The sequence below is a fragment of the Dipodomys ordii genome, unplaced genomic scaffold, assembly GCF_000151885.1.
Source record: "Dipodomys ordii isolate 6190 unplaced genomic scaffold, Dord_2.0 Scaffold30, whole genome shotgun sequence".
Lineage (NCBI taxonomy): Eukaryota > Metazoa > Chordata > Mammalia > Rodentia > Heteromyidae > Dipodomys > Dipodomys ordii.
The window spans coordinates 8089289-8112839 of record NW_012267246.1 but is presented as its reverse complement, the minus strand read 5'-3'; the positions used below and the strand labels follow the sequence as shown (position 1 = coordinate 8112839).

General features: G+C 38.9%; 1 protein-coding gene across 1 annotated transcript in view; it reads left to right on the top strand.

The window, feature by feature from the left end:
- The window catches only part of Wdr49 (WD repeat domain 49), a 113883-nt gene that overhangs the window by 87051 nt on the left and 3281 nt on the right, over window positions 1-23551 (top strand). The window contains exons 17-19 of the mRNA XM_013016147.1: window positions 4212-4390; window positions 12616-12725; window positions 15774-15920. Coding sequence (XP_012871601.1) covers window positions 4212-4390; window positions 12616-12725; window positions 15774-15920 — 436 coding nt within the window. The remainder of the gene's footprint in view (window positions 1-4211; window positions 4391-12615; window positions 12726-15773; window positions 15921-23551) is intronic.

Genomic DNA, 23551 nt, shown 5'->3' with positions numbered 1-23551 from the left:
AACTGGCATGAGGTGGAAGCTCAATGTTGTTTTGTTTTGTATTTTTTTTTATGGCCAGAGATGTTGAACATTTCTTCACATGTCTATTGGCCATTCTTACTTCTTCTGAGAAGTCTCTCTTTAAGTCTTTAGTCCATTTATCAGTTGGGTAGGTGTTTCTTTGAGGGTTTATTTTTGAGGGGTTTAATTTTTTGGCTCTAAATATATTTTAGATATGAGGCCCTTGTCTGATGCATAGCTGATAAAAAATCTCCAATTCTGTGGGCTTTCTATTTTTCTTATTAGATATGTCCTTTGCTATGCAGAAACTCTTTAGTATGATGCAATCCCATTATTCTAGCCTTACTTTCATTTGTTGTGATTCTGAATCTTTACTTAGGAATTTTCGAGCTATGTGTAGGAGCCCTAAAGTTAACCCTACCCCTACCTGTAATATTTCTATGGTATCTGGGTTTACATTGAGGTCTTTGATCTACTTAGAATTGAATCTGGTGAAGGATGATGTATAGGCATATAGCTTCAATTTTCTGCATATGTATAGCCAATTCTACTAGTAGAATTAAAGAGGCTGTCTTTCTTCCATCCTGTTCTTTTGGCTCCCTTATCAGATATTAGGTGGCTTTAGGTTTGTGGGTTCATTTCATTCCATCGGTCCTTTGGCCTATACTTGTGCTAGTACCAAGCTGTGTATTACTATGGCTTTGTGATAGAGTTTGAAGTTTGTATTGCTACACCTTCAACAATATTCTGTCTGCTAAGGATTTTTTTTTTCGATTCAGGGTCGTATGCTATTCCAAATGAATTTGTGGATTGTTTTCTCTATGTCAGTGTAGAGTGTTGTTGGGATTTTGATAGATATTGCAGAGTTTACAAATTGCTTTGGGCAGTGCTGCCATTTTAATGTTAATTCTTCCAATACAGGATCAATAAAGGCTTCTCATTTTCTCAATTCTGCTTCAATTTCTTTTTCAGATTTTTAAAGATTTCACAGTAGAGATCCTTTATATCTTTGGTTAATTAGTAGGTTGTGGTTTTTTGGAGGCTATTACAAATTGTATTGTTTTCCTGATTTCAGTTTCTCTCTCCTTATTGCTGGCTTACAGAAAATTTACTGATTTTTGTGGGTTGATTTTATATCCTGCTACTTTGTCAAAGTTTAGGATCAGCTCAAGTAACTTGGTGGAAGAAATCTCTGGGGATTTTTAAATACAGGATCATGTCATCTGCAAAGAGGGAGAATTTTACTTTTTCTTTCCCTATTTGGATCCCCTTGCTCTTGCTAGGATTTCAGTCTTTCCAAATCTTCACAAATCCATATATCTTATATCCTTCTTGCTTGTTTAGGACAGAAAAGGAGCCACTAGAACTGGGCCAGTTTTAGAAAGGATGACAAAGACGGTAAACATAAAGGCAACGGAGCTTTCTCATCCCTTCTGCTTAAGGTTTCTTTTGAAGGAGTCACTTTTCTTTTTTCAAAAATTCAAGTGCCTTGAAAATGGATGCTATTTGTCTCAAGAGAGAAGGGAGGAGGGAAGGGTGGACAAAAAGGAAGGGAAGAGAAGGGAGGGGAGGAGAAGGCAAGACAAGGAAAAGTAGGGAAGGGAAGAGGAGGAAAGATAAGGAAGAAAGGGAAGAGGAAAGGATAAATAGAAACTCTTCTGACATTTAAATGTAGCATTTATGTTTCAGTTGAATTACCATTGGTTTAGTAGATATAAAAACATGAGAGGAGGCAATAATACATTTTAATTTCTTATATTAAGACTTAATTTTCTGCAATCTTGTTAAAATGTGTAAGAGTCAGTATAATATAATGTCATGTAGTTCATGAAAGATTTTTTTAGAACTACCTTTCAATCACTTGAAGGATAGCTTTTGATCTTCAGCTAGTTTTCAAGTTAGTTTTTTTCCCAAGTGTTCTGGCATGCCTATTTCTAGAGCTGGCAAAAGAGGGGTGAGAATATTTTGTCCACAAATACACATTTATTCAAAGAAACTATCAGATGATTGTAGGATAAGAAGAAATCAGATGGTGCCCATATTTTCTAGAGTTTTCCTCCAGCTCTAAATTCTGTCCTGCTGGGCAGTTTGGGCAGTGGTACCTCTTCTCATCCAATTGATGTGGTGGTTAGGAATGGCTGTCTCTCTCCACCCAGTGTTGAAAATATGATTTACATTTTAAAAAAATCATGAAAGATCCAGATTTCTTGCTTCCTTTGGAAAAGAACGTATCACTCTCCCATGGAATCTATGGTCCCTGCATGCATCCATTTCCTGTTCACAAATGGTGTCTGACACAATGACCCATGCTGGAGAGGCACTTTGGGCTGCACTCACAGGGAAGGTGGCATCCTAGTTGTGGGAGGGTGGAAGAGGAAGAGATGGTAGGGTAAGAGGAAGGAGAGTTGGCAAGGGCCAGACTTGCTTTCATGGGAAATAGCTCAGTACTGAATCCCTTCTGAGGGCTGCTACCTCCTTATGCTACACACCTTCCTCTAGGATCTATCTCTTAACACTTGCCCAACGTCTTTCCACATCATCATATTCAGTACCAGCTTCCGGGTACCAGTCTAACTGGGAGTTCCTATGCCATAAAAACCTCATTTCCATCAACCTGGTTTCATGGGATGAAGGACATTCCTCTTTTCTTTTCCTCTGTTGGATACTAACAAGAGGCTGAATTTCTTTTGTTATTTATTATTGGATATGAGGTTCATTTCATTTGCTGACCTTTATTTCCCCTTGGCTCTGATAAGCACTTAATATTGTAAACCTTTAGGACAACATTGAGCAATCTGTAATGTAGTCAAATATCTTCAGGATGCCTTATGTTTTGCTCATATCATAAAGGTTGTGTTCTATGGTACAACCTGTGAGTACAACACGAACAATATATGACAAGGAAATTGATCTTGTATTTGAAAAATAGAACCAATTGTCAATGGGGATTTTTAACTAGATGGATATATTTGCTGTGTAGGCAAACTTCTGTGAAAATGATTATATAGCACACTTTTATAGCAAAATCAATAATTGCACAGTTCTTTTCAGGATTTTTTTAGAAGTAGAATGCAAACAAAGTAGTTGTAGGAAAAAAATCCTGGAGTTCTTTAATAAAAGTTTGTTTTGGTTTTTAGTAACTACACATTTTGCTATTCATGATTTTAAAGTAGAAATAAAAAATAATCTTTTGTAGTTTATTGTTCATTTTGTTTCTTATGCCACTTCTCATTATATACCTTTATTAAACGTAGACATATGCTACATATTTATATATGTGTTACATATGACTCATGTCCCCTACAAGACTGTAAAATTCCTTAAGAATCCTGCCTTAGTTATTTGTGTCCAAATCTTTAAGAGCTAATGATCTCATATGTGGGCTTATGGTAAGTTTACAGCAGAGGAATCTATTTATGGTAGATTTAATAATAGCTTAAAAAGTAAATTTAAATAATTTATATGAACACTAATTTAAATAAATAAACACCATTATTTAAATACATAAAATTTGAATTTTTTTATTTTATTTTTCTATTTTTTGTTAGTTTACATTAATAGTGCAATGGGGTTTCATTATGATAATTTCAGTGTACTTTGAACAAATTTATATCCATTAGTATATTCCCTTCACTCTCCCCCTTCATCCTATTTTCAGTGTTTTTGATAGGTTTTTACATTCATGTTCCCCCCTCCTCCTTCTTCCTCCTCCTTTTCCTCCTCCTCCTCTTTCTTTGTCTTCCTCCTCCTCCTCCTCTTCCTCTTCCTCCTCCTCTTTTTTCTCTACCTCTTCCTCTTCCTTTCAAGTCTAGCTTCTACATTTAAGTGAAAACATGGTATATTTGGCATTTTGAGCTTGATATATTTCATGCAACCAATGACTTTTTGTTTCAGGAAATGACATACTTTATTCTTCTTTATAGTTGAGTGATACCTCACGGTATATAAATACTGTATCTTCTTTATCTGTTTATTGGTTGTTGGGAACCTAGGCTGATTTGGCAGCTAAGCTATTGTGGATAGAAAAGTGATAAACTTGTGGGTGTCTCTCTTTTATTCTGACAAAGTTCTACAGGTACATGCCTGTGAGTAGTATAGCAAGGTCAATCACAATAGTAATCATGGAGAAAGCAAAACAATATGTTAGCAAAGATGGAGGGGAAATAAATGGTAGGAATAAATGTTATAGAAATAAAATTGATTTTTTTCAGGCAAAGCATTGGCATATTGAGAGCTGTCTTGCTCCACCTAAAGGAAATATGGATTTAATGAAAAGTGAGTGTCAAGAGGAAACCACGAAAGTAAAGTCTTTATCTAAAGAGGATCCATTTGCAGACCCAAGTGAACACTGTCTACTTAGCAAAGAAAGTGAAGATGACATAACACACAGGTGAGTAATTTGAAGTATTACTCAAATGTCAGCAGGAACCTACATCAGACAGAAGTTTGGCTCAAACTTTCTTCTGTGCTTTATGGATATTCAAAGGCTGCCTCAAATATTTCTCTTAATTTTGAGGGGATAAGTAAATATATGGGTTTGTCACCAGGGGCATATCTGGTTTTATTTCTTGAACCAATGACTTCCTTTATGTACTTATTTTTCTGGTTGAAATAGGATTTATTGCTACGTATCACAGGCTGGCCTTGAACTCTCCATCTTCCTGTCTCATGCTTCTTGGGTATAGGCATGTGCCATCATATCTGGCCTATATGGGTATGTATGTATATATGTATATATGTATGTATGATCTATCCACTGTATCTATCATCTATCATCTCAGAATGTTTGGATTTAAAAATACTTTCATAAAAACTTTAGTTTAGCTGGGTGCCGGTGGCTAATGCCTGTAATCCTAGCTACACAGGAGGCTGAGATCTGAGGATCTTGGTTCAAAGCCAGCCTGGCCAGAAAAGTAAATGAAACTTTGATCTCCAATAAACCACTAGAAAACCGGAAGTGGCTCTGTGGCTCAAGAGGTAGAGCACTTGCCTTGAGCTGAAATGCTCAGGGACAGTGCCAAGGCCAAGAGTTCAAGCCACACGACATACAAAAAACAAAACAAAAAACTTTAGTTTATTGATATCTAAATAATAACTTGTTAAAACTGGTGAGGATTGTGTGGAATTACAGTTAAGGTTGGAAATCATGGAGAATATTTATTCATTCCACCTGTGAATAGCCCTTCATTTGTGTCTTTTTTATTCCTTTCCTTATAGTTTTGTACATTTCCTAACACAGATATTCTTACATGCAATTTGTTAGAGTACATATCCTATTTCAATTTTGATGGTAATGAAAATGACATGTTTTAAATTCCAAAGTCCAATCATTTGCTGTTAGGTTATAAAAAAGATAGTGATTTTTGTATAATAGTCCTACATTATGAATCCTTGTCATAATAGCTTATTTGTTCTAAAGAGTTATTTTTTTGTTTTTGTTGCTTATCCTTTGGGATTTCCCACATAGATGATTATGCCATTTTCAAGCAAAGGCAGGTCACATTTATCCTTTCCCAATGTATATACTTACAATTTCCCTTTTTGTTTTGTTACATTAACTAAGACTTTCAATGATGTCAAGAGAGCAAGAGAACATCTTTTTGTTGTTATCAGTCTTAGGGGGAGAGTATACTATGTCTTATCATTAAGTGTACTAATGGTATGTCTTTAATAATTTTTTTTTATCAAATAGAGTAAGTTCTCCTCTTTTCCGCCTTTCTGAGCATTAACATGAATGGATTTTTATCAAGTGGTTTTTTCTGCATGCATTGTCTAATAATACATTTTCTTCCTTAGTCTATTGACATAGTGATTCTATCAATTCATCTTCACATGAATACCTGGATTAATCTTATATATACAACTATAGTATATAATTTTTGTACATTGTTGGAGTGGATTTGCTAATATGATGTTACAGATTTTTGCAATCATACGCATAAGAGAGATTGGTCTGTGGCTTTTCCTTTGTTGAACTATCTTTAGATAGTTGGGCTGGCTTTTACAGAGTGAGTTACAAAATGTGCTTCTATTTTCTGGATCAGATTGTAGAGAATTGGTGTCATTTGTTCCTTCAATGTTTTGCAGCTTTTACCAGTGAAACTCTCTGGATGTTTTGGCAGGTCATTAATCATTAACTCAGTGAAGAACTGTGAAATGTTTATAAAAAGAGAAGCACTTTGCAGGGTACTGGTGGCTCAATCCTAGCTATTCAGGAGGCTGAGATCTGAGGATCATGGTTCAAAGCCAGCATGGGCAGGAAAGTCTATGGGACTCTTATCTCCAATAAACCACTCAGAAAACCAGAAGTGGCACTGTGGCTCAAGTGGTAGAATGCTAGCCTTGAACTGAAGAGCTCAGGGGCAGTGTCCAGGCCCAGAATTCAAGCTACATGACTGACAAAAAAAGAAGTACTTTTCCCAATATACATATATAATACCAAATCAGAATTCTTCTAGAGTTAGACATTTGAATCTAGTACTTAGAGAAGAATGAAAATATTTGGTAATTTCGATTTCTTTCTAAGTAAGAAAAGAAAATAGGTCCAGAAAGTGTCAAAAATGGTTTTATACAAGGTGCACATGTTCAACTGAATGCTGATGTAGTCTTTTATGCTGAAGAATTAGGACACCATAGAAAGATCTTTCTTTGGTTCTTCTCCATCACCATCTCTCAGACATGAAAGATACAAAAGGAAGAAAGTGAAGCAGAAGGAAAATACTGGCATTGCTTTTCTTTAGCTTAGCACATATGGAAAAGTTCTTTGTACTAGAGATAAGAGTCTCATGGACTTGTCTGCCTAGGTTGGTTTTAAACCATGATCCTCAGATCTCAGACTCTAGAATAGCTAGGATTACAGGTGTGAGCTACTGGTATTTGACTTGATCAAGAACTCTTTGGTTGCCTGAGTCAGGCACCTCTGTATTTTGTGTTTCCAGAAAATGCATTTGTAAGCTATCTATTGTGTCCCACCCTCAACAGCTCAGGTCTATCATAAGACACTGATGGGCTTTGGAAAATCATGAAAGATTCTCATGCTTCTGATGTTTCCTCTAGCACAGCTCCAAGATTCACTTCTATTTGGCCCTTAGGAAACTCATACATCTTTCCTACAACATCCAATCCACTATTTCCCCTGCCCAACTTCATAGAGTAGCTGCAGCCATAAGTTTTCACCTGTAGTTATATATATGTGTGCGTATATATATATATATATATATATATATATATATATACACGCACACATATACACACATGTGTGTGTGTGCACACATGCATGTGTGCCACTGAATTCAGGACCTGGGTGGTAACCCTGAGCTTTTTCACTCAAGCTTGGCAGTGTACCACTTGAGCCACAGCTGCACTTCTGAGTTTTTGGAGATCAGAATCTATGGACTTTGCAGCTTGGGCTAAGTTTGAACTTCAATCCTCAAATCTCAGTTTCCTGAGTAGCAAGTATTACAGGCACCTGATTTGCAAATTATGTTTTTATTTTGTTGGTCATGAGGGCTGAACTCTGGGTCTGGGCGCTGTCCCTCAGTTCTTCAGCTCAAGGCTAGTGCTCTACCACTTGAGTCACAGCACCACTTTCGGCTTTTTCTGCTTATGTGGTGCTGAGGAATTGAACCCAGGGCCTCATACCTGTGAGGCAAGTGCTCTACCACTGAGCCACCTTCCCAGCCCCAGATTATGTTTTAAATATGAAGGAGATATGGGCCTGCTGCACCCCTCTGATGGTAATACTAGGGTAAATGCATTAAGCACTTGGGTCAACATGGGGTGAGACCAGCAGGGAGGAGCCCTCCAGGCCTAGAGTATGCATCTCTCACTCTCCACACTCAGTTCTGTTTGGTGTCATCAGTCCTGGTTCTGTACCCTAGAGTCTCACCTAGAACCCCTCAAAACTAACAGACTAGCCTGTGCAGGGAATGGAGCACTTTACCTTGGAACCTGGGGATGAATTTTTTACCTTCTAATTAACAATCCTGCTGTCAGACTTTTTAGGCCTCTACTGACAGGCACTAGAAGGAAAAAGGATTCTCCTTTTAAACATCTGTGACAGTCAATTATGCCTCAGTGTTTGTTCTTCCATTTCCCTGAATTGTGGCTTGTTGAAATGTCAAGTGTCATTGTACGTTGGGGCTGAAGGATATTTTCAATTTAGAAGTGTAGCATAGTGAATCTTGTACAAGCATAAAATGTTGAGAACAGAAAGATTGTGTTGAGGTTAAAATGCACCTGCCTCCCTCCCCCCCCCCGCCCCGCCTGTCCTCCCCACCCAACTCTACAATGAGGAAATAAAGTCCTGACCGGGTAGCAGGAAAATCATGGCTCCTCTTTGTATCACAGGCTGGAATGACTGAAGGCAGGTGTGTCAGGTCTTGATTAAAACTAGTTCAAGCAATGCAGTAATGTCCCCTTGTATTTTCTGCCAGTAATGGGGCTTGAACTCAGAACCTTGAGCTTGCAAATGTTCTGTCACATGAGCCCCACATCCAGCTGGAATTTCCTATTTATCAAAATTCCATTTACCATGTTCAGCCTTTCCTGAAACTCAAAACTTAGTAATTTGAGCATTTTAACTATGTTCACAATTTCTAGCTCATTTTATTTCACTTTCTATTATTCCTTGGCAACCTTGCTTGATGAATAATTATACTGATATAATTTTATCATTAAAAATTTATATATCCATGTATTTGTGGTACTGGGGTTTACCTGCTTGCTAGGCAGAGGCTCCACCGCTTCAACTGCAATCCCCACCGTGCCAATTTTAAGGGACTTGTTTTCTTTGAATGAGACTATACTTCAATGCCATGTCTATATTTTCAAAACAAGCATAGTTATATTACCTTTTCTTAAAGAGCTGAGTTGGTAGCTTATCCCCACCCTGCTCTGTCAGATGTCTCTCTGTCCACATAGGCTAGGCAAGCACCCTGTCACTGAGAGACTGGATTTAACCCCAGGCCTGGTTTTTCTAATTTTTCTACAAGGGACACACACACACACACACACACACACACACACACTGCCTGGTGGAAATGGTTCACCCTTCTCCCCAATTTTGATTATTGTCTTTAAGTAGTTGTACAGAGGAGTTTCAATTCAACATGTCAGTTTTTGAGAACAGTGTGTTTCGATCGACATCACCCCTTCCATCGTTTGCTTGAAAACATAAAATGCAGAGGTGCCTGACTCAGGCAACCAAAGAGTTCTTGATCAAGTCAAATACCAGTAGTTCACACCTGTAATCTTAGCTACTCTAACTCATGGTTTAAAGCCAACATAGGCAGACAAGTCCATGAGACTCTTATCTCTAGTACAAACAACTTTTCCATGTGTGCTAAGCTAAAGAAAAGCAATGCCAGTATTTTCCTTCTGCTTCATTTTCCTCCTTTTGTATCTTTCATGTCTGAGAGAAGGTGATAGAGAAGAAGCAAAGTAAGATCTTTCTATGGTATCCTAATTCTTCAGCATAAAAGACTACATCAGCATTCAGTTGAATATGGTGCAAATTGTATAAAACCATTTTTGACACTTTTTGGACCTATTTTCCTTTCTTACTTAAGAAAGAAATCAAAATTACCAAATATTTTCATTCTTCCCTAAGTCCTAGGTTCAAATGTCTAACTCTAGAAGAATTCTGATTTGGAATTATATGTGTATATTAGGAAGTGTGCTTCTTTTTTTATACATATTAAACAGTTCTTCTCGTATCTACATTTCCTATTATGATTGCATTCTCCCACCCTCCCTCTCTCCAGGCATCTTCCCCTTTTCCCACTGATAAGTTTTAAAATTCACAAGTATATCTTAAAGATGGAACTGCACTGTGCCAGATTAGATAGACATACAACAGAAGAGATCTTCTCATTCCAGAGACCCCAGTCTCTAGGCTGCGGGGGAATTCTGAGACACAAAATTTTTTCCATTGTACAACATTTTTTCCAAAGGACAAAGATGAAAAAAAATGTTTGTGCTCCTTAAAAGTTCTGCTTTTATCTAGTTCAAACAACTGGCCTGGAGTAAATCTAAGACTCCCTAGCCATGAGAGAACACAGAACTATGTCATTTAGGAATTATTGAACTACTTGAAAGAAAATGGCTAAAAAAGTATCATCAGTTTTGACTTGTCAAGGGCAACTGTCAATTCCATTGGAAAGTGACTGGGCTCTGTGTGGGAAACTCACAGGCCAAGAGAATTGTCAGCTTCAAAATGTCCTTTGAGCTTTCCACTCAATACTGAAGACATTATAGGTCTTTTTAGTCTCTCCTTACAAGATACTCTCTAAAACTTGGGGAAAAGCATGTTAAGTGAAGTAGAACAGGCCCAGAGAGACAAGGGAAGCATATTTTCCCCTGATATATAGAAGCTAGATTTAAATACATTGAGTGGTATACAAGTGTATACAAACAAATTAACTGAAAATGGCAGATTCAAGGGAGAACTCACATACTGTAATTCCTTAAAAAAGGCAAAGTCAAAGTTGAACAAAAGAAAGCAGGTACGTGAAAGGGGGTGGGGTAGGATCATGGGAAAAGGGTAGATAAAGGAAGAGGAGAAAAGAAGGAGGTGAATGTAGTCAAGAATTCAATGTACATCCTCCCAAATTAAGAAGAATGGGAGAAGAAGTGGGGGAGGGGTGACACTGTAGTCATAAACTGCTTTGTTAAATGGCAACCCCTTTGTACAGCTACTTAAAAATAATACAAATATAAATGAATAAATAAATAAGAAAATACTTTCAAACGATTGTGCTTGTGACTTTATCAGCTTAGTCAATGAAAGGAGAAGACTATGCCATTTCCTGTCCATTGGAGAAAATGTGAAAGAAAAATACATAAATGAGAATTTAGAGAGACTGAAGAGAAAAATGCCAGTTTGGGGTGTGTATGAATGCAGCTGAAAATATGCTTTCATGAAGGAGAAATACATGGCAAAGGACAAAAAAGGGAAATAGGCTACAGAATATTGAAGCAAACAAGAAACATGAGGAAAATTAAATAATCAAAGTCTGAAGATGTGAAGAAGAAAAAAAGATGTTGATATTAACTTCTGGTTTATATAAAACATTTGAAATATCATATCAATTTGCGTTATATAAAATATTTCAGGGGGCTGGGAAAGTGGCTCAATGGTAGAGTGCTTGCCTTGCATGCATTAGGCCCTGTGTTCGATTCCTCAGCACCACATAAGCAGAAAAAGCTGGAAGTGGCACTGTGGCTCAAATGGTAGAGTACTAACCTTGAGCTGAAGAACTGAGGGACAGAGCCCAGGCCCAGAGTTCAGGCCCCACAACTGACCCTCCCCCCCAAAATATATTGTAGTATTTTTATAATGTTGTTTGAGAAGTAGGTAGGTGGTAAAGAGTTATATTCAGTTCAAGTCCTGGGAAGATAAATAAGAACAGCATTTTAAAAAGTAACCCCAAGTCTTTTGTTGTTATTGTTTTTAAATTTTATTTTATTGTTAAGATGATGTAAAGAGGGGTTACAGCTACATATGTAAGGCAATCAGTATATTTCTTGTCGAACATTGTTATCACCTCCCTCATTTTTTCCCACTTTCCGTCCCCTCAAGACACCCCACCCCCACCCTGCCCCCAAATTGGATAGCTCATTTCCAACATAGTGTCTTGTGAGTATCGCTGTTGCATTGCTTCCCCCTTTGTCCTTTGTCTCACCATTTTGTTATTTCCCTTCCCTTCCTCAAATCAGATAAATGTGTATACAAGACGCAGGGTACCAGAATCAAATACAGCGGCCCCGAGTCCCAATGCTAAGGTAACAACTGGCACAGAGCAGCACAATGGACACGCAATTTTCTTAATTTATAGTGATACATGTTTATTTGCACTCACATAAAATTATTTTCATCCAGGAAATAAAATGGCTGACATAGGCAATGAAACCTTAGAGTCTTTCTTAGAATAAAAAGATAACACATGTTTTCATTGCTGGACAATTTGGAAGTGCAAGCTGGGAATGAACAAAGGAAAGCAATCCTCTAGCCACACCACAGTTAACATTTAGGCATGCCGTGTAGCAGACTTTGTTCCAGCATCTGTATAAAAATAAACACGTGAAAACTTTACAAAAAAGGCTACAAGACTTTTCATCATACCACTATAGAGTGTTAGCTTCAGATTTCCAAAACATTGGAAGAAGAAATGTTTTGAAAATATATGTGATTCAGGTGCTGATGACTCGTACCTGTAACCCTGCCTACTCCAGAGCCTGCAATATAGAGGATCACAGTCCAAATATGCTAAATAACATGCTCTTATTGTAAAAGAAAGCTTATTCTGAAGGAAGAAAGTTTACAATGATTGGAGTAAAAAATAATAATCTATCCTAAGCCTTTTGGGTGGTGTGATCTTTAGATCACAGCTTCCTGAGTAGCAGGGATTACAGGTGTGAGCCACTGGTGCCAGACTTAACTGGACTTTTGATTTCATTAATCCTTATTTCTTTATATCACCCCCTGGATGGTAGGCATTTTACCAAAGGTATGAAATACCTCAGGTAAAAATAAGATATGCATTTGCTATAGCCAAGAGTGTCAATTCAATCTATGATTAGTATTTTGTTTAATCAGGAACTCTTTTCTTCTAGTGTCAGAGCATCAGAAGACATCAATTTACTTATACCCTATAAGGAAAGAAACACCTACAAGAAAAAAGCAGATAAACTTTACTGTGGTGAAAGTACACACAAAGCAGCCAGTAAGTAAGCATGGCGGATGCATGTTTGTATTGTTATTTATAGACTGGTGTGAATGAAGGAAGGCAATATTCTAGCTGCCAGGAATGAATTCCTTAACAAACAGAACGTAAGGCTCTCCCTTTAATAAGGGAGGAAAGTGGGATGTAGAGTTATTGATTGAGCTATCCAGGTGTGTGCATCAGGCCAGTGACACAACTGTAACATCACACCCTGAAAAGCTTGCATAAAACGATCACCGAAGATCATTGTATCAGTGACATAAATGCAGCACAGAGAACCATTTCATGCCTGACCTCTCTTGTGTGCATCTGAGAATGTACCTGTTGATGACTTGGCAGGTAGGATGGTGGTGACCTAAGGCTGGGATCCCCAATGGAGGAGTGGTACAGAAAGGTTTATCAGAGGGTGCAGCAATGCAGGAGCAAGAAGTTGTGCAGGGCTATTTAAGAGTAGGGTTACGATTGATAAAATAATATACAGTGAGCCTGGCATGGGTGGTTCATGCCTCAATCCCAGCTACTCAGGAGGCTGAGAACTGAAGATCGAGGCTGGAAGTCAGTCTGGGCTTTTAGTAAAATCCATGAGGCTCTAATTTCCAGTTAGCCAGTAAAAAGCCAGAAGTGGAGGTATGACTCAAGTGGTAGAGCAGCAGCCTTGAGCAAAACAATCCAAAGGAGGGAACAAGACCTGAATTCAAGCCCAGAACTCTCACACACACACACACAATTATTATTGTTGTTGTTATCATTATATACTGTAGATTTTACAAAGGTAGAAGAAAGGATTTGGAGTGTTTTCTCCACTATGAAGGATAAGTCTTTGAGAAGATAGATATATTTAACCCTATTTTAAACACTACATAATGTGTATATGAAAGAAAACTATATGTACCATTTAGTATGTACTGTAGCTATTTTTTTTATTTTTATTTTTATTTTTTTCAGGTAAGGGGTAGGTTTATTCAGTAGACCTGCTGAGACCAGGCAAGGTTGGCACTCCACGCGGCTGGGAAAGGCCTGGGAATGAGAGAGAGCTGGGAAAGAGAGGAAAGAGAGAGGAAAGAGCTAGAAAAGAGCAGAGAGAGGGGTAAGAACAGTAGCACTCACGTGGTATCCAGGTAAGGGGTAGGTTTATTCAGTAGACCTGCTGGGACCAGGCAAGGTTGGCACTCCACGTGGCTGGGAAAGAGAGCAGAGAAAGAGCAGAGAGAGCTAGAAAAGAAGAGCAAGAGCAAGAGCAAGAGCTACTATAGCTAATTTAAATAAGGATGAAAACATAGAGAAAATGGGAGATTCATAAAACTATTTTCTAGTCTAGAAATACCACAGCTACATATAAGGATGTATTAATCGAGTTTTTGGCTGACCAATAAAGATTTTATTAGAAACAAAAAGTAATTGTAAGCCAGGCTTTGTGTCCTAGCACTTGGCAGCTGAGGCTGAGACTTCATTGAGAATTTGAGACCAGCCTGGGTGAACAAAGAAACAGATCAGTTGAAACAACAACCACCACAACAAAAATCAATATCATAGGGAAGCATCCCATTTAGCAACATAGGTGAGAATGACAGATCTTATTCCATGCCTATCCATTAGATGATTATCCTTTCATGGAGAACAAACACTGATGTTAGAGTTTCTAAGGAAACCAAACATAATCATTTGTTAACACTTAATGCTCATCCATAAACTAATCTACTCCATAGAATACATCTAGCTTCAGGACTATGTGAAATATTATACCTAAAGTCCTTTGACCAATGCCGGGCATATCTCAAGAACTAAATGCAATTTCATTAGTAATGTTACTGCTGTGACTCTGGAGCTGATGTCTTCAAGTCTATGATCAGCTGATTAACAGCTACCTAAACTCAGGCATGAGACAAAGCCTCCAAAACCTCAGCAGCCCTGTCTGTCTCTAAGTACAAAAGATGACGAAATCTCCATTAACTTGATATGGCACATTGGTCCCCAAGAGTAGTCTCTGGCCTTGCAGTATCAAGCATTATGGACAGACAACATTAAAATGTAACTTCTAGTACCAACACCTCTATTTAATCAGAAGCCAGGAGTGGTAATGTAGAATCATGGTATTGTGGTTTGAATGCTCTCTTGGTTTGCTTGCTCGGCTAGAGTTTTACCACTTGAGCCATGCCTCTAGTTCAGCTTTTTGCTGAACCACCAAACATGGAATCTCAATAGACTTTTCTGCTTGGGCTGGCTTCAAACTATTGGCCTCTGGAAAAGCTGGGATGACAGGTGTAAGTCACAGGTACCTGGTTGTAGTCCATGCTTTAAGAAGTGCTCCAGGTAATTCTGAAGCATGTTGCATTACCCCTGACTTAGCACATGTCTTGCTTGGTAGCAGTTGCTGAAGAGGGAGCCTTTTCCTTGGTACTGAGCTACTACCACGCCCAGCCAGAGGGCTGTTTTCTCTGTTCACAGGAGTATCAAGCACTATGAAATGGTGTCTTGAATGCGGCTTTTGTTGATTTCTGTTTCATTATCCACCTGTCATATGGAGCAAAAAAAATTCTTTTCACTTTGTTTAAGACTAGACTCTGCTTTTCAGGGCATGATTAAAATAGATTCCCATCATATCATGGTGCGAATAGTAAATGTCATAACCACAAAGCTGTGGTTTGCATTATAGGGGAATGAAAATGTACCTGTGAAATTCAAGATGTTTTGTTAAACATGGGTGGAGGGAGGGATATGATTTCCCTTTTACAAAAGATACAAGTCTCTGAAACTGGAGCTTTTCCAAAAAGAGAGAATATCCATTTTCAAGGGAAACTGGCAAAAAGAGTACAAAATTCGAAATGAAAAATAAATGGAAGGAAGCCTTGAGTTCATCTCTGTCCCTTTGAATAGAAAGACTTATTTTGAACAGCTGTGTTTAGAGGGTTTACTGATTATTGCAGCTGTACAAGCTGAGTAATGAGAAGGTGAAATTAAAAAAAATTAACTCATGAATGTGCTAGCTTTTTCCAAGGAATTAATGCTATCTTTTCCTCTTCTCCTTCCCTAAACCTTGTTTTTGTGAAGATGCATTTAGGTCATTAAGCATCGGAGCCCTACGAGAGGTACCTGAGGTGAATAAACCTGCTTTTCTTCTAGACCCAGACAAATATTTTAGGAGAGAGCTGGAAGAGGAGAAACCCAACGTTCCAGCACGGCCTCTACTTTCTGAAAGTATGTCCTCAGCCCTGTACCATTCCCACATCTCTTACCGTGCAAATTGGTCCATTTTCTAAGCATAGAAAGAACTACATTTCCTGTATACAGTGAACAGTGAAACCAAGTATGGTTTGACTGTTGAGATTGACAGGTCAGCTGCCAATCTCTGCTATCAAAAAAGGAAAGTCTGGATGAGACACTGCCCCCCCTCCCCATCCCAGGCAAATAACTTTAATTTTCCAAACTGATACCAGGGAAAGAGCCATCACGAAATTGCTTTAGAAAAGAGTCTCTGGCAATCTCGTTTTGTTCTTTTCAGGCCTCTATAAATAGAGGCCACTTAAAGTGTATTGTCTCCCCAGCTTCCAGCTGCAGAGAGAGGCTACAAAGAGAGTTCCAGAAAACTGAACTTGGAAAATACAAGTGAATGATCTCTGAAGATTTGGAAACAAGATGTTGAAAAGGATGCTCTTTTTTTTGGTTCTTTCTCTCTCAGACTATTTTTGTCTTTCTGAGTTTCTAAGAATTTAAAGAATAATTTCTGTACAAACATCTCTTTTACAAGGTGTTGGTGGGGTTAGGGAGACAGGGGTTGGTACAGCACCTGGGTTCTATGGAGAGCATTGAAAATAATGAATGAAAACACGCCAGTGGCCAGCTTGTAACTGTCACAAGATCAGAACTGTCCTGCAGATGTCTGAGTTCTCAACTTTTCAAATGCTCCAACACTACATGGGTTCAGCATCCTCCTTGAGCAATGAAAACCCTTGGCTGTAGGAGGGTGTTTCCTATCTTGACACTAATAGAAGTTTTAACTTCTCTTCTTTGATTGGTCCCCAGGGGCTATGGAGCACATCTGGTCATCAATTTTTCTTTTTAGAAGTAATTCCCCTTACAAGCCCGGAACAGCTGTTCCTTCTCCTCACCACTGTTTCCAGGCTACTTGTCAGTGTTCATTATCTTTTCTTACAACTTTTCTTTGCTAAATTTATAATCTTTTGTGTGTTGTGACGTGGGTAATCTATAGTTTGGCTCAATTTTCTTTAAAAGCCTGAAGCTCATCTTATTAGGGATCTCAATAATCTTTATTGTACCCAACAGATCTACCAATGTGTCAGCTATCATAACAAAATCAAACCAGGATGATCCACCTTTACAAATGAATGTGGGATGTATTTACTTTATTCTAGGCAGCCACAGAGAGGATCTGGGGTCACGAGGAGTAAAGAGGGATCCAAGGAGCTAGGGAAAAAAATCCACAAAACACAAACAAACAAAAGATGCAAGCTGGGTGTTATTTAGACATTGAGGGCACTTAGATACTGTAACATCTTTTTAGTATGGGCTTATCCACCAATAATGTCCTACTAGGTTATGTGTTGGAGAAATGAATTTATTTCAGGATATTTTCACCGAGTTTAACACTCTAGATGGCAGGTTTGAAAATTTTCCACTCTTTAGAGATAACACATTTCTCTGCTCACATAGTTCCTACTTTTAAACCCTAATTTTACTATTACTGATGCTTCTCACTCTAGCTGCTTTTAAGGCCTTTATTTTTTGCTTTCACCAGTTTTACTGTGTTGGACCTACGTAGAGTTGTCTGTGCATGTATATTGATAAGGTTTCCTAGAAATTCTTAAATTTATCATTTTTTAATTGGGAACGATCTCCAGCCATTGTAACTATTTCTTTCCCATTCCTGCCCTCCTCTATTATTCATAAATAGCTTAGACTGTTTGTCTTACATTGCAGATGGTTTCATGCTCACCTTGTCTTTTCATCTTGTTTTCTAGTCTGGGTTTTCATTTGAATTTCTTATACGGACTTACCTTTGAAGTCACCAATCCTCTTCTTTTTGTGGTCCACATTGAAATCCTACTAATTAGTATTCAATTTCTAGTTTTGTGTACTTCTGAAACTGGACACATAACACCATCCCTTTTATATACATTTTGCTTTTCCATGGAAGTTATCCATGTTTGAATCCCTTTTTGTTCATCTTTTTGTTTTACTCCTCTCTTCTCCTCTCCTCTCTTCCTCTCATTGCCTTTCTTTTCCCTTCTCCTCCTCCCTCCCCTTTTTTGCCCTCTCCTCCCCTTTTTTCTTTCTCTCTGGGCTGGAGAAGTACCTGCAGGATCCTGTTGCTACTGGAGTCTAGTGCTGGAGAGGCCATAGGGCTGTGTGTCTGGGCCCAGGAAGAGGAGTGCACTGAACATGAAAGGAATCTCTCCATCTCTCCTCCAGTGCTCATGTCCCCTCAGTGTCCTCTTGTGAAAAGGCTCAACATAGAACCAGCCCACAAAGAAAGAACTGCTCCCTGGGGCTCTTATTCCTTGTGAAAAAGCTCGCGTTGGAGAATGGATTTGGTGCTGCAGGGAAAACACTATGAATGGCCTCATCTCATCTCATCTTTGTCTTCAGGCATTTTTCACTTTTCCTGGAGCTGTTACCTTAGGTTGTGACCTTTGAACTCACAGTCATTGTCCATGCTATATTAGAAGGTGGTAACCATCTTTTGGATTCATTTATAAAGGGAACTAAACATGGAAGTCATAAATGCATAAAGACCAAATCTCAAGAGTAAGAGTGGCTTCAAATGGCAGTTCTACTATTTGCTAGCTGGAGGGCTAGCTGGGTCAGTGAAAGTCTCCGTTTCTCAATTTCTTTCGTGGATGTGAACTTTGTGTGGGGTACCATCTTCATGACGTTGTCATAAACGTCGAATGAGGCAACCCACATCACACCTTTAGCACAGTGCAACACAGAGTAAGAGCTGGATACATTTTGTTTATGGATAATACATTGGTACTACTATTCATTCCACTAGTAGATGTCACAATTCTGTGATGTCGGAAGCATAACTGCTGCAGTTTTCTCTACAAAAGATTTATCATGTTGTGAGATGAGAAAACAGAGCAGCCACATTTTTCAGGGATCGAATTTGGAGCCTTTATTGGAGTGCCAGTGGTCTGCAGATGGACTCCTCTCACAAAGCTCTTCAGCCCAGCGGATGCACTTAGCACTGTTAGAAAACTGAGCCCTGAGAGCCGGAGAGGAAAGAAGGAGCAGAAAAACAATACTAAGAAACTAAGAGCTCCCCATTGGAGCTGAAGTGGGACACCATGTTGACCAGGAGGAGCGCCAGGATTCAGGACAGGAGCATCAGGTATGGCCTACACATGCCTTAGCTGGTCTGGGCCTGCATAGGGTCAGAACAGGGGGCCAGGGCCACAGGGAGTTTGAGAGTTCATGGCTCAAGACTGGCAGACCCATAACCTATTGCCCAAGTCCCTGCCTCTGCCTCTAGAAATTCAGACACACCCAGTCACCTGGGAGGTGCAACTTCCCTGCTTCTACTATGAAGACAAGGTGGCATCAGTTAAACCTAATACTCTGTCATCCACCACCTGGCCAAGATGGCGCCGGTTAGATTCAACATCCTTACTTCAGTAGCATGAGTTTTAATAATTCATGTAGGTTCATATAGATGGTAACTAAACCACAATGGTTGATATAGATGGTAAATAATTCACATGAATTCCTAGGGATATAGAAAGGTCTGGAGGAACATTCTAGAAGGTAGATACAAGTGTCCACAACTGTAAATCCTTCCAGACAAACTCCCTTAGTCATATGGTGTCAAAACTATGTTCCCTGGAGAGCCTGTTCTCCTTCATACTTCTCAAGCCAGCCATTTTACTATAATATTAGCTAGCTTTATCATTTCCATTTAAAATTGTTCATCTCCAGGAGGATGCCACAGAAATTTTTAAAAATTCTTATTTATAGAACAGCACTGAATCTACCATAAGTTTCTTTACTGTGTTGTACCCACATTTCTGCAATGTCCATAATTACATTGTGCTGGGGGTTATCAGTAATCGTGAAATGAGAGGCCTTTTGGAAGACTTACTTTGAATGTTCTAAACTATTACTTTGAACTTGGGACACTTTTCCAACACTTCATAACCCCAGGTGATTTTTTTAGTGCTACCTATGGGGTTTTAATGTTCTTTTGTATTCTCTTTCTTTCCCTTTCAACTTGAAACATCTTTTACACTCTCTCTTTAGCTTCCAAGTTGGTCCCAATGGGTCCTCAAAAAACTTGAAATCCCTCTTTGATATGCTTTATTCAAAAACCTGGAAAGTACTTAGAACTGGCTTATGGTCAAGTTTTGCAAATACATGTCTCCAGAGCACATTCTATATCTGTAGAATCTTTGAAATTCCCAGTGTGGAGGAAATACTGTATTGGGGATACCTCCGGGAAATGTATTTTTTGTTATTACCATAATAACAAGTTTTTAAAGACAAATTGGGAGACAAACTAAAGGGGATGGTATTGCTCATATCATTGCTATAGAGAAAATACTCAGTGCAGAACACCTCAGGGGAAAAGAAAGAAGTGTGAGCTTTTCTAGAAGTTAGAAAAATGAAGATGCCATCTCAGTCTGTGGAAAATCATACGGAAGGACAGTCTCATGTTAAAGTGGAATGGTCCTTTGTGGTTAACTGCTTGTGGAATACAAGACAATGGAGGAAACCATCTTTGGCTTCCTCCAGACAAGATGTAGGTAAAGGTGAACACTGTCAATCTTTCATTGTGTTCAAAGTGGATCATTATCAATCATTGCTAAATACTCAGAGGTGATCATAAATCCCCAGGGCAGGTGAAGCAGGCCATCAGAAGTCACCTCAAGGATTCTTGCTGATATTGCTCCCACAAAACCCATCAAACCATACATTGTGGAGTGGCAGTTTGGGATCGCTGGCAATCCTGGAGAAGGCAATTCCAGGGATGGCCAGCTGGAGTCTGCACAGCCATCTAAACTGTCATGCTTCAGTCCAAGATGGAAGAAAGAAAACCAGAAAAGTCAGTTTGGAGATTCATAGCTACATATGGAAAGAAATGAGAAGAACTGAAAATTATGTCATAGTTGACAATTTTGGCCGACTCCCCAAAGCCTTATCTCCAAGAAAGGAAGGGAGCCCATTAAATCTCTACCAGACAAGGCAGACTTTGCATATACATCAATGATTTACTCTGTTACGCTGCTTTCTGGTGCCATGACAAATATCTGCATAAAAAACAATTTATAAAGAGAAAAGATTAATTTTGCCTCATACTTTCAGAGATTACTTTCCCTGGTGGCTTGGCCTTGCTGCTTTGGGCCTGTAGCAAGGGAGCAGTACCTGAAGAAGCTGCTCACCTCAGGGATGCTGGGAAAGAAAAACAGACCCAAAGTCCCACCCTCCAATGACCTCAGTTCCTCTTAAAGGTGCTATCACTTCCCAGTAGTGCTAGGGACCGGGGACCCACCTTTAACATGTGGACTTTGGATCTTTGATACCAACCTTTATACTTACCTACAGAGACAAAACAGTTATGAACGGTATTTAGTACCCAGAATCTCTCAACCTGGAGGAGTGTAGGAGTGTCTCCAGAAAACATACGGTTCATGAAAATGAAATTTTTCTCATGGTTCTTATATTAAGGATGACTTAATATGTATTATTTGCCTTTGCCTTACAGCATGATGTTGAGATCTGATAAATACAATCTTTGATATTATGTTAAAGTTATCCCTTAAGCAAGTAATTTTTAAAATATAGAACGTATTTGAGAGACTCATTTTAAGAAAGATATGGGAGGTGCTGCATCTGACCTCAGAAAGTTTTAGATAACAAAAGATCCAGAATAAACACAAACTAGGAGATGTTTTAGGTGTATGACACTTTATTTTTCTGTAGATTTGTTCATGTAACTGAGATTTGGGGTCTAAAAATATATCATTAGCAGTTAATAAAGCATACTTTAAAGGTCAGACAAATTTCAAACCACTATTATTGAAGAATCATGTGGGAACTGTTATTTAGGCCATTCACTACTCTTTGTTTCCAATCCACTATTATCTGATTAGTATCCAGTAGTGGCTGAAGTTGAATGACAGCTTGATAATACAGTCCAGAGCTTAGACAAAGGAGTCTGAACCTAGACAGCAGAAGGAGGGAAGTAGATAATCTCATGGCTTCACCTAGAATCCTATTAGAAGGATTGAATCTCAGGCTCCCTCTTGCTTCTGTGGGGTCAGACTGTGCATTTTTAATAAGATGCTCAAGTCATTTTAATAAGGGTTGATAAGAACTACATACAGGATTTAGGATTGGGGTGTATAATGCAAATTAGAGAGAAGGTTTACCTTCTGCATACCTCTAGACTAACATCAGATGGTCACCATGGGCTCTGGTTACAGAGATTCCCAGTTCCCTGTTGCTGGGGTATCCTTTGGAGTTTAGTCATTATTACCCAGCCACTCCCCAGTGGCTTGACAACTTCGTCCTTGTAAGAACGCACTCATCGTTGAAGTTACTAGTGTTTGCATTCGTGCTGCGGTAAACACGAGACTTCATGACAAGTATATTAGTCAAGGTGGAACCCGGGAAGTAGACCCAGCAGGACTATGTAAGGAGATTTATTGCAAGGAATAAATTATAGAACAGGAGAGTGTGGCTGTGCAGTTTTGCCTTGTGTGGGGTTGAGTCCGTGAGGGAGGATGGACATGTTGCGCATGTACAGATGCTATTGCTCGGGGTGGATTTTTCTCCATCTCTTAACGAGGCCTTAGCTCTGCTTTGAAGATCTGCCCCTGTAACTAAAGTACTTTGATTAGGGACCATAATGACAATCCCCTTAGACTAACACCTGAATTGGTATTTGAGTAACTTGGGACTTTAACCTAATCAAAGTATCAAGGAAGTAATCACAACATGAGTAAAGTCATTCTTTTATAATCTTAAACTGTTCAAAAAATGGTTAATGTCTCCTTACATCTATTACTACCCATTTCTCATGTGCACCTGTCATGCTATGTGAAGATCATAGCATTAACCCAAGCAGATATGGTTCCCATGATTAGGGAGAGGAACTTGTGGCCCTCATCCATCCATTCAGAAGGTGTTTTGCCATATTAACATTAACTGAGGTGTAAATGAAAGCTGAGTTCTCTGACTTCATCTACAAAGCCAAATTTGAATGCTAGGAGTACGTGAGAGCTTAAGAATGTTCTGGATAAAGGGAGAAAGTTAGACTTCAGCAGGAAATCAATTACCTTTTCTGAAGAAGACCTTAGGGAGGAAAAAAAGGACACAATATTAGGAAGTTCTGGTAATTTGTTGAGATTTATTTTCTCATTCTGATTAAGGAGCCATATTTTATGAATAATTTAGTGCTTTAAATGTAATATACTTTTTTTCACAGAGAGCTCCTCTTTTCTGTGTTTCCTACGGTGGTACAACATATTCATTTTTCTTATAATATATATGTATCTGAAGATCAAATTTTATTATTTTCTTTTGTGTTTTGGTCTCTTCCTTCATAGAGGGGATTGCTAGTATACATTTTAAAACATAAATTGTAGCCGGGTGCCGGTGGCTCAAGCCTGTAATCCTAGCTACTCAGGAGGCTGAGATCTGAGGATCACGGTTCAAAGCCAGCCCGGGCAAGGAAAGTCCATGAGACTGTTATCTCCAATAAACTGCTAGAAAACCAGAAGTAGTGCTGTGGCTCAAGCGGTAGAGTGCTCGCCTTGAGCTGAAGAGCTGAGGGACAGCGCCCAAGCCCAGAGTTCAAGCCCCAGGACTGA